The sequence below is a fragment of the Leptonotus elevatus genome, chromosome 9, assembly GCF_054856555.1.
Source record: "Leptonotus elevatus isolate MCC_2025b chromosome 9, RoL_Lele_1.0, whole genome shotgun sequence".
Classification (NCBI taxonomy): domain Eukaryota; kingdom Metazoa; phylum Chordata; class Actinopteri; order Syngnathiformes; family Syngnathidae; genus Leptonotus; species Leptonotus elevatus.
This window is the reverse complement of record NC_141247.1, coordinates 17,799,459-17,814,686: the sequence shown is the minus strand read 5'-3', so window position 1 is coordinate 17,814,686 and position 15,228 is coordinate 17,799,459. Positions and strand designations below refer to the sequence as shown.

At 41.5% G+C, this 15,228-nt stretch overlaps 2 protein-coding genes across 6 annotated transcripts in view; one reads left to right on the top strand and one right to left on the bottom strand.

Moving 5' to 3' along the window:
* The window catches only part of flrt1b (fibronectin leucine rich transmembrane protein 1b), a 54,363-nt gene extending 47,939 nt beyond the window's left edge, over window positions 1-6,424 (top strand). For both annotated transcript variants that reach the window (XM_086085445.1, XM_086085444.1), the window contains exon 3: window positions 1,247-6,424. In XM_086085445.1, coding sequence (XP_085941571.1) covers window positions 1,262-3,457 — 2,196 coding nt within the window. In that variant the 5' untranslated portion in view covers window positions 1,247-1,261 and the 3' untranslated portion in view covers window positions 3,458-6,424. The remainder of the gene's footprint in view (window positions 1-1,246) is intronic.
* The window catches only part of macrod1 (mono-ADP ribosylhydrolase 1), a 148,496-nt gene that overhangs the window by 108,797 nt on the left and 24,471 nt on the right, over window positions 1-15,228 (bottom strand). The window lies entirely within an intron of this gene.

Genomic DNA, 15,228 nt, shown 5'->3' with positions numbered 1-15,228 from the left:
TGTTTTCACCTTTTGCGAGTCTGGAATGCATCCGATGCGATAAATGGGAGTTCACTCTATTCTTGAATGTGTTTTGGCCCTTTTAGCTTTACAAAAATTGCATTTAGGTCACTGAAAATACTGTAATCAGCTCTTTGCATATACATAGGAAACCTATTTTCATCCTAGCTTTTGTGTGATGTAATTTTATTAGGCCAGATTCTTATGTGGATGCTGTTTTAGTTCATTTTTCTAAATAGTTTTCAATCTGGTATAAATCAGGCTATGATTGTGGATACACAAGGTGATTTTATCACTTATAAGAATGAAGCTTTAATGGTATTTATTGCAGCATGGGATGGTGCATTGTCTTGCAAGAGTTATTTTCCTGCAGAAGGGACAACTCTTCCTTTTATACGAGGAAATGGTCAGCAAGAAACACTTTTTGGATCACTAACACCCTACAATTGATAATTATTACTATAATTGTGCTGATTAAGTTTTCTTGGAATGAGTAGTGTTTCTAAAAATTGCTTGTGATTGGTAAAATATACGTTTATATAATGGTTAATGGAGTACAGTGTTACCTCGTTTTCCGCTGGGGTTAGGTTCTAAATAATACCCGCAATAAATGAAATCTGCGAAGTATTTGGCTTTATGTTTTGCATTTACTTAAAATGTTTTAAGGCTGTAAAATCCCTCACCAAACAGTTTATACACTTTTCTAATCGAGGCAGTTACATTTTCTCTCATTTCTCTCTTCATAAAAAAATAAATAAAAATAGGTATATTACTGTAAAAAAATACATATATGCATGCAAAATTGCACTAATAAAAATCGGCGATACAGCGAGGCCGTGAAAAGTGAACTGCGTTATAGCGAGGGAACACTGTACACTTCTATGCCATGCAAGGCATTGCCAGGTCCACTTGGAGCAGATTGAGGTTCCGTATCGTGCTCAGGGACACTTCGACAAGTGTGGAGGATCAAACCTTCGGGTTGGGAAACCACTGAGCCGGTATATGCGCACCCTACTTCCGCATTCCGTGTAAAATTCTTGCCATCAACTGGTCTTGCTAATTGTTGCAGCATAGGCAGAAAACCCGCTAAACTGTTTTTTTAGGTTTGGTCATGTGATCGTCTGTGTATATTGGATTAGGATTAGCATTTGCTGTAAAATACAAGTGGAATAGTCTAGTGGAATACACTCCTCACTGAGCTTTTGTAGTCATTTTAAAACTCTTTCTCCTTTCTGTTTCCCATCAGGAGCTGCGCACCAACATGGCAACTGAAAGTCTTGCTGAGCTTCGCGACTGGCTCTTCCTGCTCCTGCTATGCCTCACCTTATTGGCCGAGGTGCTGGAACTGGCAGCAGCCGCAATTGCCTTGGAGACGGGTGAGGGGGATGAGGGAATTGTTTGTCCCTCGGTCTGCCGCTGCGATGAGGGTTTTGTCTACTGCAATGACCGCGGACTCAGTCTAATTCCTCCTCTACCGTTGACGGCCGCCATCCTCTACCTGCAAAGCAACCGACTGAGTAATGCCGGCCTGCCTCAGTCACTGGAGCGCAGCACTTCCATACGAGTGATTTATCTGTATGCCAACCAGTTGGATGAATTCCCTATACACCTTCCACCTTCATTACGAGAGCTCCATTTGCAGGATAACAACATACGAACGTTGCCACGATCATCTCTGGCCAAGTTACCGCTACTGGAGCGTTTACACTTGGATGATAATTCAATATCTACAGTTAGCATCCAGGAACGTGCTTTTTCTGGGACTCCACGGCTCAGACTCCTGTTTCTCTCTCGGAACCACTTGTCAAGCATCCCTGCAGGTTTGCCTTCATCCTTGGAGGAGCTGCGATTAGACGATAACAGAATCAACACTATCCCCACGCATGCCTTCCGAGGACTCTCCTCCTTACGACGTTTGGTCCTAGATGGGAATCTGCTAGCCAACACGCGCATTGCAGATGACACATTTTCCCGCCTCTCCAATCTGACAGAGCTGTCACTCGTCCGAAATGCCTTGCAGTCACCACCAGTCAACCTACCGTCATCTCATCTCGTTCGGCTCCATTTACAAGACAACGGGATGACTCACATACCGCGAGGGGCTCTGGATGGAATGCGACGGCTCCAGAAGCTCGACCTATCGGGGAACAACCTGACCAGTCTTCCTCGAGGGCTTCTTAAGGACGCAGATAGTCTGGAGTTGCTGCTGCTACGAGGAAACCCCTGGTACTGTAGTTGCAGCCTTCGCTGGCTGCATGCATGGCTTCATAGTTGGGGGACTGCTGTAACAGTCAGGGGTTTGACCTGTCAGGGACCTGAGGCAGTGAAGGGCCAGTCCCTTAAAGACCTTACCTATCTAATGGAACAGTGTGAAGGACCTCCAGCTGGTCCGGCCACTGGAGGCGGGGGAAATCCATCAGAAAAGAACGGAGGAGGCGATGATGGTGTTGGACGGGATGGGCAAGCTGTGGGTTCAGTTCCCCATGGCAGCACTACCACTAACTCTTTGTTGGTCCCCACACAAGGTTCTCTCTTCACACTCCGAGCCAAGCGGCCAGGTTTGGTTATGCCTCTGCCTGCAGGGGGAGAGGGACATGTATCTGGAGGGGCACTGGAGCTGACTGTGAAAGCTCTGTCTTCGGACAGCGTTCTGGTCAGCTGGTTGTGCCCGGAGCCGACACCCTCATTCCGTCTATCATGGCTGAGGTTAGGTACCAGTACGGCACTGGGTTCCATCACAGAGACTCTTGTTCCTGGAGAGAGAAGGCAGTACCATCTCACCCAACTCACACCGCGCTCGCATTACCTCATTTGCCTGCTGCCATTAAGACAGGAGAGCTTTCTCGGCTCCAACATGGGGACTGCTCGCGTTGGCAGCGTTGAAACGAACAATAAAGATTCTGCCTGTGCTCAGATAGAAACTGGAGAGAATGTGGTGAACTCCAGGGGTGAGGGGTCAAATAAGGACACACAAGACTCTGAGCTATCAGCCTTGCCGTTGGCAGGGATCATTGGGGGAGCCACAGCGTTAGTAAGCCTACTGCTCATCTTTGGTATTTTTTGCTGGTATGGACAAAGAACAAGTTACAAGTCAGGGGACTCAAATTCTTACGCCAGAGGCCGAGGAGCGAAAAATTATGATGACTATGTAGAGTCGGGCACCAAGAAAGACAATTCCATCTTAGAGATCAGAGCCCCACCTGCAGGGTTTCAGATGACAGCCATGGCTCACCAGCCACTGCAGCCCAAACTGGAGGATGTCACCTACATCCACACCATTTTCCCTTCTTCTTCTTCTTCTTCTTCCCATGCAAACGGGACGTACAGGAGCAACCACAGAGCTGGCAGCCTCAATGGCACCATACTTAGCCAAACCAGCCACCAGCATGTCACTTATGGTACCAACCGTGGCTACAGAGAGGGCGGCATCCCTGACATAGATTATGCCTATACGTGATGAAACGGGGCCGCACTCCCTGAGCCTTGAATGCCTGCCGCCATTTCTATGATGACGACCCTGTGGCTACGAGCCATTTTGTCCTTGGTTTCCAAAGTACCCTTTGTGCCTCAGCTGGTTGAAGTCTGATATGTTTGCTAAGTAGAAGAGACTATGTTCAGCCATGTTGATTGGATATTGCTATTGCGTGACAGAAGTAATTGTCCTGCTACACTGTACTCTACTACTGTAATAGACTTTACAGTGGGCCCTTCTTTCAGTGCTATTTATATATGGTTAAATTTTTCTCTTTTGGCTATCTCTGTGTCTTTCAAAACTGCTGTTCTTCATACACAGTAACTTATTTGAGGTTGATATACTAGGCTTAGCTGATGTAGAAGGAGATATATTTATAATACGCAGGAAAGGCAATTAATGTGTATATAGATAGCTCCCATATCTTCCGACCAACTGTATGCTCTTTGCTGTGTAGATGACGGGATGGCAGAGGGTGAAATTGATGGCTGTTATAATCCACAGATGACAGTAAATCGTGGTTGACATGAAAATACTTGTTCCAAGCGCGCCCCCCTCCTTTCCCCTGGATTACTTCACCCAATTTAATTGTTCCTCCTTCCTGCCTCTTTGTTTTTCGCCGAGGCTCTTTCATTTCGCTCATGTCTTTTGTGGTGCCGTGAGTAGAGGACAACTTTGTTCTCGCCAAAGGAGCTGACAGCAGTGATAACAGTTCTGACAAAGACATGAGACACAAACCGCCACATGGGGAGACTAATGAGCGGGGGTGGGGGATGGGGGGGGGGACAGAGTGAGAGGAGAGAGAGTCTATGTGATGGATAGATAGATGTTTGGATGGAAAGAGCAAACATGAAAAAGAAGAGTCAGTGAAGGCTGCTGTTTTGGGAATGAGATCGAAAGAATCGTGTTGGTTTTGCGCAGAGTAGGAGCAGAGGGGGCACATAAGAAGAAGAAAGGCTCTGGAAAAATGAAGATGAAGTCAAAACGTGGCTAGACAGGCGGAGGAAGGTGAGGTGCATCAGAACCCCGTCCCATAAATATGACGACTGCACTGACATCTGACATACTACGAGGAGCATTGGCTTCAGTTAACAGTGGACCTCTTATTACTATGTGATGACATGCTAACCAAATACGGTAAAATAATCCCACATGGGGAAAAAATATTTCTCACATTCTGAAATGAGGAAGAGACATTAACTGTAATTTCTATGATTACTCATTATGAAGTCATCCACACTAATGTTAAGAAAGAAACCAACTCGTGAATCTAAGACTCCTAATTTAGTAACCCAAATTAATCCGACTGAGACTAGTTTAAAAAATGGAAACAAATTTTATAACCTCATCCTTTTCTGATGGAACTTAAAACTATGGTGTTCTAATTACACTGCAGTAATGGACTCATTAACATTATAATGAACATAATGAACTGTGTTTTTTAAACCTTAATAAAAAAAGTATGGTTTAAGCGGTTTTTATTTACAGTGCAATTATACTGTCATAGACAAATGTCAAATTAAGTAAAAATTGGGTCGAAAAAATACACTGGTGGATAAAATTATCAGTTATATGGCTATAGTTAATTTAAAGTACACAAAATTAAAATTTTGCTCTGTTACCGCCAATCTCATAACTGTCAAATTGTTCACAATGGTAAAAAGTAGGGGTGCACTGATCAATCATCGGGATCGGTATTGGGGCCAATTTCTTTAATTTTGGGGGATCGGTGATTGACCGAACCCTTAAAATAAAACCTATCTTATCCACCGATCTCATCACCCTCTGGAAAGGTCTGAAAAAGTCTGTCTCTTCTACTATGAGATGACTTTTTCATTTTTATTTGAGACAACTACTTCATGCGCATTTAAAACAACCCGTTTGTATTGTTTCACAATTATTGTTCAATATTTTACTATAATGCAGGAATATAACATTGAAGTTCAGTTATGAAAAATAATCGGGATTGGCAAAATTGGGATCAGCCGGTCAGATGTTTGGATCGGTGATAGGCCAGAAAATCGTGAACGTGCACCCCTAGTAAAATTTAGAATTAGGGCCACACTGAAAAGAAAAATATTGTAAAATTGCAGCTAAAAGTTAGAAATCTACAGAAATAAATGTCAAAGTTACAGGGGGCAGTTGTACTATAACAAAATTAAAAAGTAGTATTACGACAAAAACACTTATTCAATATTGCGTGAATTAACTAAACCCCCAAAAATTTAACATTTGCTAAATTCACTCCAATTTTGGAATGATTGTATAATCTCGTAGCATTCTTTTTTTTTTTCATTCTTTTCTGATCTGTGTGGTCCTTCTAATTGTTATTGCAAATTTGAATCGATTCGACAATTGCATATCTTCTGACGCACGATGCACTCTTAACAAAAAGGCATCATAACACTTGTTTAAGATTTAATCAAATATAGTCTAGATAAAGATCATCGTCTTGACTCAGCTGGATATTTACTTTTGTGAGGTGAACGAGTTGGAAAAACGCAGTTGACTCAGGGCCTGTCGTCCAGTTTCAGTAGCCTTCATGCAGCAAAGACACACGAGGGGATGTTTTGATAACAGGGACAACAGCCTGACCGCCACACTGTGCACTTCAACATACACAGCGAGGGCACCAGCTGCTTTCCAAATGCCCCCGACGGTATATTCAAAGGGAGGAGGAACAGAGCAGAGATATTGGCAGAGCTACTGTGTTGTTTTAATTTGATTTTTTTTTTTTATGTCTGCACTTGTTTTGAGGTTTCTGTTTCAATAGCACTGAGGCTACCTTTCACTCTGTAGAAATCCTTATTCCTTGAAAAAAATAAATGTCACCCTCAGATGTGATCATGAGAACGCTGTTATGTATAAAAATGGGTGCAAAATTCTACTCCAGTTATTAGTCTGTTGTCTTTTTTTTCTACATGAATGAATAAAGACTGAATATAAGAGAAGGGCAATTCTAAGAGTTATCTTTGTGTGTGTGTGTGTGTGTGTGTGATACAGTACATGTGTGGGAGGAGTGTCATTAAAACTAAGAGATGGCCCAATATATCAACCTAAAAAACACATTGAAAGCCAAGATTATTAGTACGATTTGTGCTGAGTCGAAGAGGACCTCATTAAATGAAACACGCAGCGTGAATGCATCAGCGGACGTTCGGTTTAGAAGAAAACCGCAAAACAATAAGCAGACATATCCATCTTAATGCTGACACATTTGTGCGTCAAAGCACACCAGGAAGTTGCCAAGTGTGCATTTGTTCAGATGCGTTTACGGAGTGAAGACGCCGGGACACATTCGAGTGAGCGCTAATGCTTGCGTGTTGAATGGATCGATGTGAGGAATGTATGAGTGGATCTTAAGTGTGAGTGCTTGTGATCGGCGTGTCTGGGTGGGAAAATAATGCTGCGCATGTGTGTGTGTTGTTTTAGGATGGAGATCAGCTCGTTTGCTTCCAAAAACGTACACTCAAAAATAACCCAACTATGGGTCAAAAATGGACAGATCCTCTACTTGGGTCGATTTGACCCAACTTTGAGTCAAGAAATGAGTCTTTCAGCGTAAAACAACTCGTAAATATTGGTCAGATCCTTTACTTGGGTCAAAAAATTGGGTCACTTTTTTATAAAACACCCCAGAAAGGAAAGAGTGGATCAGTCCTTTTTTTAAAATCCATAATTGGGTTATTGGCTGTTTTTAGAGTGTATAAAAATGTTATATTTAAAATATTACCATGGTCCCAAAAACATATTTATACGTTTGTTTGTTTTTTATGCTACAGCATACAAAAAGACTTTGATGCAGCCTCTAGTATTTATTAGAAAAAAACAGCCAGCAGGTGGCAGCAGAGTATAAGAGCTCAAACAGAGCCATGTTGCAACAAGCTCTTTTCCCCAGTGTTTTAAACAGATTTGTGAATAATAATAAAAAAGCTATATTCTAATACTGATTGCTGCAAAACGCAAACAGATACAAATGTACTTTTTTTCCGGATAAAAGAAGAGACTCTAATCTTTCTTTTGGTAAGTTCCATGTTTTTAATGGCACTAGAATACAATATTCTGTGGGCCTTGCAAAATCAGTCAAAATCCAGTAAAACAGCCGGGAGCGAAGGGGGTTGCATAGTGAATATGGCTGGGAGTGAATGAGTTAAAACTGAGATTCCAAGCTGAAATATTAGGCAATAGTCCATGGCACTCCTGTTGATCTGTCAAGGCACAACTGTTACGAATAACTGGTTGAATTTAAAATATAGAGTTCATTTCACTAAAAGCAGGGGGTAAGTGCAACTAATGTTCCACCCACTCTAAGTACGCAAAAAATAAATGTTCTTCATTCCTCCAACAAAAAAAGTTCAAATGCAAAAAGTGCAGAGTCCAAAGTGACCCGCACTGATGGTGGGTGGGCGGCGAGCGCAATGGCGGGATGAACGCCGTCTGTTAACGATCCTGATTCCCTTTGTGAGTCGACGGGTGTTTAGCATTCTGCTGGATTTAGCACAGATGCTTGTGAACCGCTTCCCCAGATGGCGGAGGCAAAAACAGATTGCGAGGATGCGAGGACGGCGGCGGCCATCGTTAATGATGCCGGGGGGCTCTAAAAAGACGTCGGCAAACGGTACGCCTCCAGCGCGGCGAGGTCTTGCAATGTACGGCCGCTCTTCCTTTCAGTGGATGTTGTTTGCTTGCTTTGGGGTTAATGGACCGTGAAGCCGCACTTGGATTTCTATGGCGGCTGTGCAGAAGGTCATGTGGCAGGAATAGGGGGGAATGGCCTTTAAAAACTCTGGAGAGGGTAGAGTCTTTTTAACAGCACGGCCAGGGTGTTAATGGTTGTGGCAGGGTGGTATGCCAGGTGTGCACGCAGCATGCTGATGTTTATGAACCATGAATGGTAAACATTGTATTAACGCCGTTTCCTAGCCGTTAAGTTATTGTTTCTTTGAGGTTATTTTTATTGGTTTGGGTCCTTTTCCTCTTTCTTGTCTCCAAATATTGTATATACATCTACTTACGGTGCAACAAACTTTAAATAGGAATCGGATTAATAATATTGCGTTTGTGGAATATGAGTTAAGCAGCAAAATTCCCCTGTTTAAATCACTCTCAGAGGGCGGCCATTTTGTCACTTGCTGTCAACTGAAAATGACATCACAGTTGCCCAGGTAATGACCAATCACAGGTCACCGGTTTTCTGAAGCTGACTGTGACTGGTCGTTACCTAAGCCCTGAGCAACAAAGGGACAAAATGGCCGCCCCTTAAGATGGATAGAAACAGGTGGGTTTTGCTGTTTAAGTCATAAAGAAAATGTTGGGGTTGACTTTCCTTTTAATTTTGTCAAAGGGGGAAAATACTTGATAATAGTAGAAAATAAAAAATGGTGATAGTGTGATATAACAATTAATCAGTTATAGAGTTCATTTTATGTGCGGAGGAATGTGTTAGCTCTGTTGCTACACCAATGTAGCATTTCTATTAAATCCTCCTGCTTCACCGACCTGCATAGCTCCTCTTTCCAGGATGTTCCCATTCAATTTCATTGAGAATCTGAACAATGATGACTTCATGACAAATTACATTGTAAATCCCTCCAATATTTTGAACTATTCAGTCAACACTTAAACAGTAACTCAAACTGTTTGGCTATTTTATTACTATTTTTTGTGGAATTTTTTTTTGTTCAACGTTTATCTCAAAATTAGATCCAGGGAGAACTAATTTTCTATTCTTCGGATTTCTAAATCCTAGTTCCTGAAACACCTACTTTAACAAATAGATCAGACAAAGTTCTTTGTTTTTCATTTTTGCCTGTACAGGGAGTTGTTGGTTTACGACTGACCAGGCATACAAAATGTCAAGGTTAAGAATCAATATGTCAAATCAAATTTCATTAGACTCTGATAACAAATTCAAATTACACATTGAAAATCCTATTTAACATGTTCAGAGGTTAATATCCCATCAGATCTGTTTTTAATTGCTTGAGCTTATTAAGAATCTTCCAGCATTTGTCTTTTGGCTCCAGACTTCTATTAGCAGTCTGAGACACACTGCAGCCTCTCCAACCGAAAGGTTGAGGACCCAGGTGAGGCGTACGTATCCATGACAACCTTAGCATCTCTGATAAGACAGTTTTAAATTACCGTAATCTTCCATTCCAGGGGTGACAGTGAGGTGGAGTGGAGCATAATCAATATTGCATCTTTTGTACATTCTATATGCAAACTGTCGGTTCATGCGCTTGCTTTTCAAAGCAAAGGCCAGGTTAAGTGCAATTCTTCCTCCGTGTTGCGGGAGCAGCGTGTCCTCTTCCCCGCAATAACCCAAGATTATTATGGAGATATATCATTGTTGCGGTCCATTATCTACTGCCATCTACTTTCAGCTAAATTATGCTCATATTCAACGCAACTAAAAGACGCATGCTCGTACATTCAAGTGCTTATCTGCTGGCTTTTATCCTTCCACTGTGGCAAATGAGATCCAGGTGGGGTTTTCAGATAGGCTTCCATTCAGTCACATTACTTAGTAGGTCATTCATTCAAATCGAAATACACTGAAAGAGGGAAATGAGGCTAAATCATCAGCATGCAGTATGGCGTCTTTTATCAACTGTACAGTACAGTTGCGAGTGTGTATTCTGACGTGTCATTCAAGTGTAAAAGACATGATCAAGCATAAATCAAGCACGGCGAATGTGGATAAGGAGAGAGGACTTTGGCACGGCTCTCTTAGGAATGTACAGTCAACTCTTACGCCTTTCTGGGTATATTATTATATAGTATTTATGGGGACATGCCGCAGCTAGGCATATTATTATATAGTAATATATCAGTGTTGACGGGACAGTGACCTGTACGGCTTTGTCATTACCGCTACGGTTTTATTCCAGTTCTACGGTCATTGTCATATTTCTTCTTGTTGGTATTGCTTGTTCCCTTCTGTGATGACATCACACACACACACACACAAAAATCCAAAGAAAAAAAACTAATCTCATGAAGTACAGTTATCTCACAGGAAAAAATGCATGAGGAAAATGACGTTTCAAGGTCAAAGGTGACGTAATAAAAACAATAATAATAATAATAGTCAAATCAATCTTTCCAATCAAGAGTGCAATTTAATAAAACAATCTATTATCTACCATTTCATATGTGAGTGAGTCATTTTGCAGTTCTGCCCACTGTGACAAAACAGTAGGCCTGATTAACATAATAACCACTCCCACACTCAGTATTTCCACCAATGAAGGCTAGTCTAACGATCCAAAGCAAATGGACCACTGAAGCATCCTTGTCAAAGCCAAAAAGGCAGCCAAAACTGCAGTGCTAGCATTAGCTTCTTATAATAATGCTATGATAATCTCCGGCTAAATTGTCAAAGTGTGAGTAGGCGGCGTTAGTGTTTGGCGATGTCATACATTAATTGACAAGTTCAATTCTGTTGCCTGGTGATGAAATTCTGCATCCGCCAGTGATAAAGCAACGGAATATCCATAGGTGCTCGCTTGAAGTGAGATAACGGTGTTTACTTCTGAGAAACGATCCTTACTTGATTGCTCTGTGAAGTTGTTGGCGGGGGTGTTTGTGTTTGGCCTGTTCATGTTCCATGCAAATGCTTTCATTTTCTGTAAGCTTAGGACGCTCACTTGTTTTCTACACTGTGGAATCTGCTTATTAGAAGAAAGCAGTCGGCCACCGCAGAAGAAGAGATGACCAAAAGCTGACCAGCAAGATCCAACCTACTGATTGTCGTTCTAACAAAAGCATGTCGGGAGGGTGGGATCAGGGCTGGCGCACTTTACTGGACAGATCTGCCCCTTACTTTACTTTAAAACGAGACGATTTCACCAGGGCAAGAAATGTCTGTCTTTATTTGGATAAAAACATGTTAAGTGTTAATTTCGTTAACGAAACTTAAATGAGAATATTTTCGTCACCGCACATTTTTAAAGAGATGGAAACTAAACGAGACGAGACTAAAACCCTCATTAATAATATAAGTGGGACTAAATCAGTCATCGACTAATGAAAACATGAACATTTAGAAAAGAATGGGCTAGAATCTATGGATATTTTCGTTACGAACGAAGGCGAGACAAAAACTATATGATCTAATCTGCCACTAACATACACCGACGCCCCTTCTTTCAAATCTGCAGCGAGCGAGCACAGCAAGAACCAACGCATGGAACAGGCAGGAAGTGGATTCACAGGTAAAAGTTCAAGGTAAAGCATTAATGGCTCTGCTTTGTACGGGGCCCGGGAGAAAGAGAAGACGTGATGTATAGACACATTTTCACTACACAAGTGGAGAAGAAAACCTTATGCTTGATTTTAGTCGAAGGGAAGGAATGTGATCACAAGGTAGCAAGAAAAAAAGACAACAAACCTGAAGAGAGGCGTCGCGGTTCACCACAAAGACATCATGGTAAGTTAACAAAAAGTTTGGCGGTGGTTGGTTATTACGTAACATTAAACCAACGGCTATAATGTTCCAACAAATAACGTTAAACTAACCGCAAACTAATACTGGCTAACCGTTTAGCTTGTAGCATTTTGCGATAGCAGCCACTTGTTGATATTATATAATTGTGTGTGAAGTTGAATTTGTCCTAACTGAGATGTTTCAGCTAATCCAGGAATTTAACGCAAATCACCTGGGCAGCTACCCATGGATTGAAAACTTAAAACTAAAACAAACTAAAACAACTCAAATTCAAAACTAGATCAAATCAAATAATACGCCACAGATAATTAAAAAAAAATGTAAAGGGGTAAAATGCTCGTCCTGATTAAAACTAGACTGAAATTACCATTTTTGTTGACTAAAACTAGACGACTAAAATTATATTTTCTTGGACTTTTTCACTTATTTTCTGCTTCAAACTTACCACAAACCATCTCCACTGACTGCGCCCTCTTCGTCCGCCATACTTATTTACTCTTAAATCACGTTTTGTCTCAAGAGGTTTTGCGAGATTTCGGTGCGGCATTTTAAGTCAGGCAGGTTATTGAGCAGCTAAGGGTCCTAAAAAGGGGAGTTGTAGTCTAATGCTGCATTTGAGGATGGTCGGAAGTCGGATTTATCGAAGTAAACAACCAAAATGGCGGCTAGTGATACATTTTTTTATAATTTGGTCCTCAAAACTCATTTTGATCTCCAGCAAACTTGCCCTCTCGCAAATTTGCTTCATTTATTGTTTTTATCTTATTTCATAAGCATTTCATACAGTTCAGTAGTTCACCGTATAATTTCATACAGGGAGATAGCGGCATACGTTGTGTTATGTGGACTTATGTCGAATATTTATGAATGAAGAAAGCTATTTCGTTTTATACTCGAGTAAATTGTGTTTCCAAAGGGGTCGCCATTGTTGAGTGACGTCGCATTGTGGCCGTCGGTGAAGCCGGGGTACTTTTTCTTTTTTTTTTCAACTTCGCAAGTGTAATTTCCCAGTTCAAGGTAGCGTTTCCGTACACACTTCCTGGTTTGAACTCGGAAAAGTCCGATTTTCCGACCATCCTCGAATGCAGCATTATAGTCTGTTGGCCGTGTGCGGCGGTTGTCAGTTACTACAATGATGAATGATGGAAACATCGTCATTCCTCAGCGAAATGGCCGCCCGTCAGACTGACGATTTCAATGCAGGTTGGCTTGAAATATTGACGGATTGATGAATGACGGGCCACTCAAAATTCATTTATGTGCCCACCTCTAACTAAAACCTGACTAAATGTGATCAAAACGAGCAAGCACGATTGAAACTGGACTAAAACGAAGACTAAATAACGGCTGATAAAATGAACTGTAAGACAGCTGGGAGCTGTTTTAAATAGTGAAAAAAAGTGCATAATATGTCTCCTTAAGGCATTTATAAGCGTAGATGTTCGAACCATAACAGTATCACAGCACATTCATATTAACATTTGTTATACTTTAGGAGGCAATACACCTGTTAAATTCAATTTCTTTTGCTCCGTTTCACACACAGCTGAAACAAACATCTGACACTTGCGCAACTGCACGTTCCGCTGTGACTGTGCTCCGCAGGTGAGGGTGAAAAGTGGATTTTTCCTCTTTTTTTAATATTTTTTTTACTATGAACAGCTTCCTGCTGAGACCCAAAATGACACCCAGAGTTCAACTGCCAGAAACGACTTCAGTTGCAGCAGTGCAGCTTAAACAATGACACGAAGCGCACCGTGAAGCTCCATAAAGCCTAAAGCAGCTGCAGCCGAGCGATAATTCTCTCTGGGTGGGATTTTATACACTGTCATTTAAGGGATTATTATACAACTATTGATTACAGCCATTTTCAATTCAGGAGCTTAGCTCAGTGCAATAAAATGTATTTTAATAAATTCCAATTGTGTATGTGTGTGGTTTTTTTCGCCACTTCACCTCCACGCTTAAAGACTTTGCAGGATAGCAGTGAAGCATCTTCGGGTGTTTGCATACATTATGCTCCTTTAGCAAAAGGTCAATGTATTCCTGTTAATATATGCATTCCAGGAACTGTACGTGGGCTCGAATGCATATATTTCACACATAACTGTTTTCACACATCTATACTTTAACATGTCAGTTTCGAGTCCAAATTGATGATAATGAAGGTATTTAATTCACAAGGTGAAAGGCAAAAATTAAGTACGTGTGACTGAGCCTATTTTTCTTCAGTGTGACTAAACTCTAAATAGACGGCGGCAAAAAGAGAAAAACGTGACTTAATGCTATGTAAGAATCAAAGTCCAAGGACATCACAGTCTAATGACAATATAACATATACAGCAGTGATTTAAAACAGCACACATCGGTCAAAAATGCACACACCCTAAGGAGGAGCAAAAAAAAATAAAATCAATATTCATCACACATGCTCAGATTTTCAAACATCTAACTCTAATCCGTCTTGGAGCCCCAGTCTGCATTGGCAATCCTTTCATGAAGTCATCGTCGGAAAGTGGACAGACCCCACCGCAAACAAACGAGAGACGGGTAAACAAGCGCACCTGTTCACCCCTGAGCGACAGGGGACTGATGGTCCCCGAGGATGGAGCCAGCTGCAAAACAAACAACTGATTCATTCTCTCTGCAAAGACAGAAACGGCGGCTACCTCGCAGCTATGAAGTGATCCAGCAACAACAAAACATTAAGCCGTGGCCCGAGAGCCTCTGAAGCAATAGCTGGAGAGGACATCACAGGAATCAACAAGGTAGAGGGAGAATAAAAAAAAATAAAAAAACAAGATAGCCTCCAGGGATTAGACGGACACCGACTGCGTGAACAAGAGTGTCCAACGGCCACTTTGGTGTCACTGCTTGATGCCTTAGCAAAAAATTTGCCTCACATTCATGCCTTAATTATGTCATTAAGATATATTTTATGTAACTTGAGTTTACTTCAGTAAGGACTATGACACGCTCTTAGACAAACAATGTATCCTGCCGTACATTTATCCTGTATGTACCTTTTTTTCCATCCAAACATACCTTGCCGTGCTTAAGTGGAGGATAATGGCGTTCATGAGTCATGATGTTAGTTATTCCTCGCTTCGCCTCCATTATGATTAGAGGCCATAGATAAAGGCTTTACAGGGGGAAAAAAAACTGTACTGTACCAATAATAGCATGTTTGAGAGACGTGTACACAACTAGTGTCTTAGTAAAAGCTGCTAAACTAATGTCCATGCTTTCCATTAGCTTCGATGAGCCTGCCAACATGGCCGCCATGTATGTCCATAGATTGCAT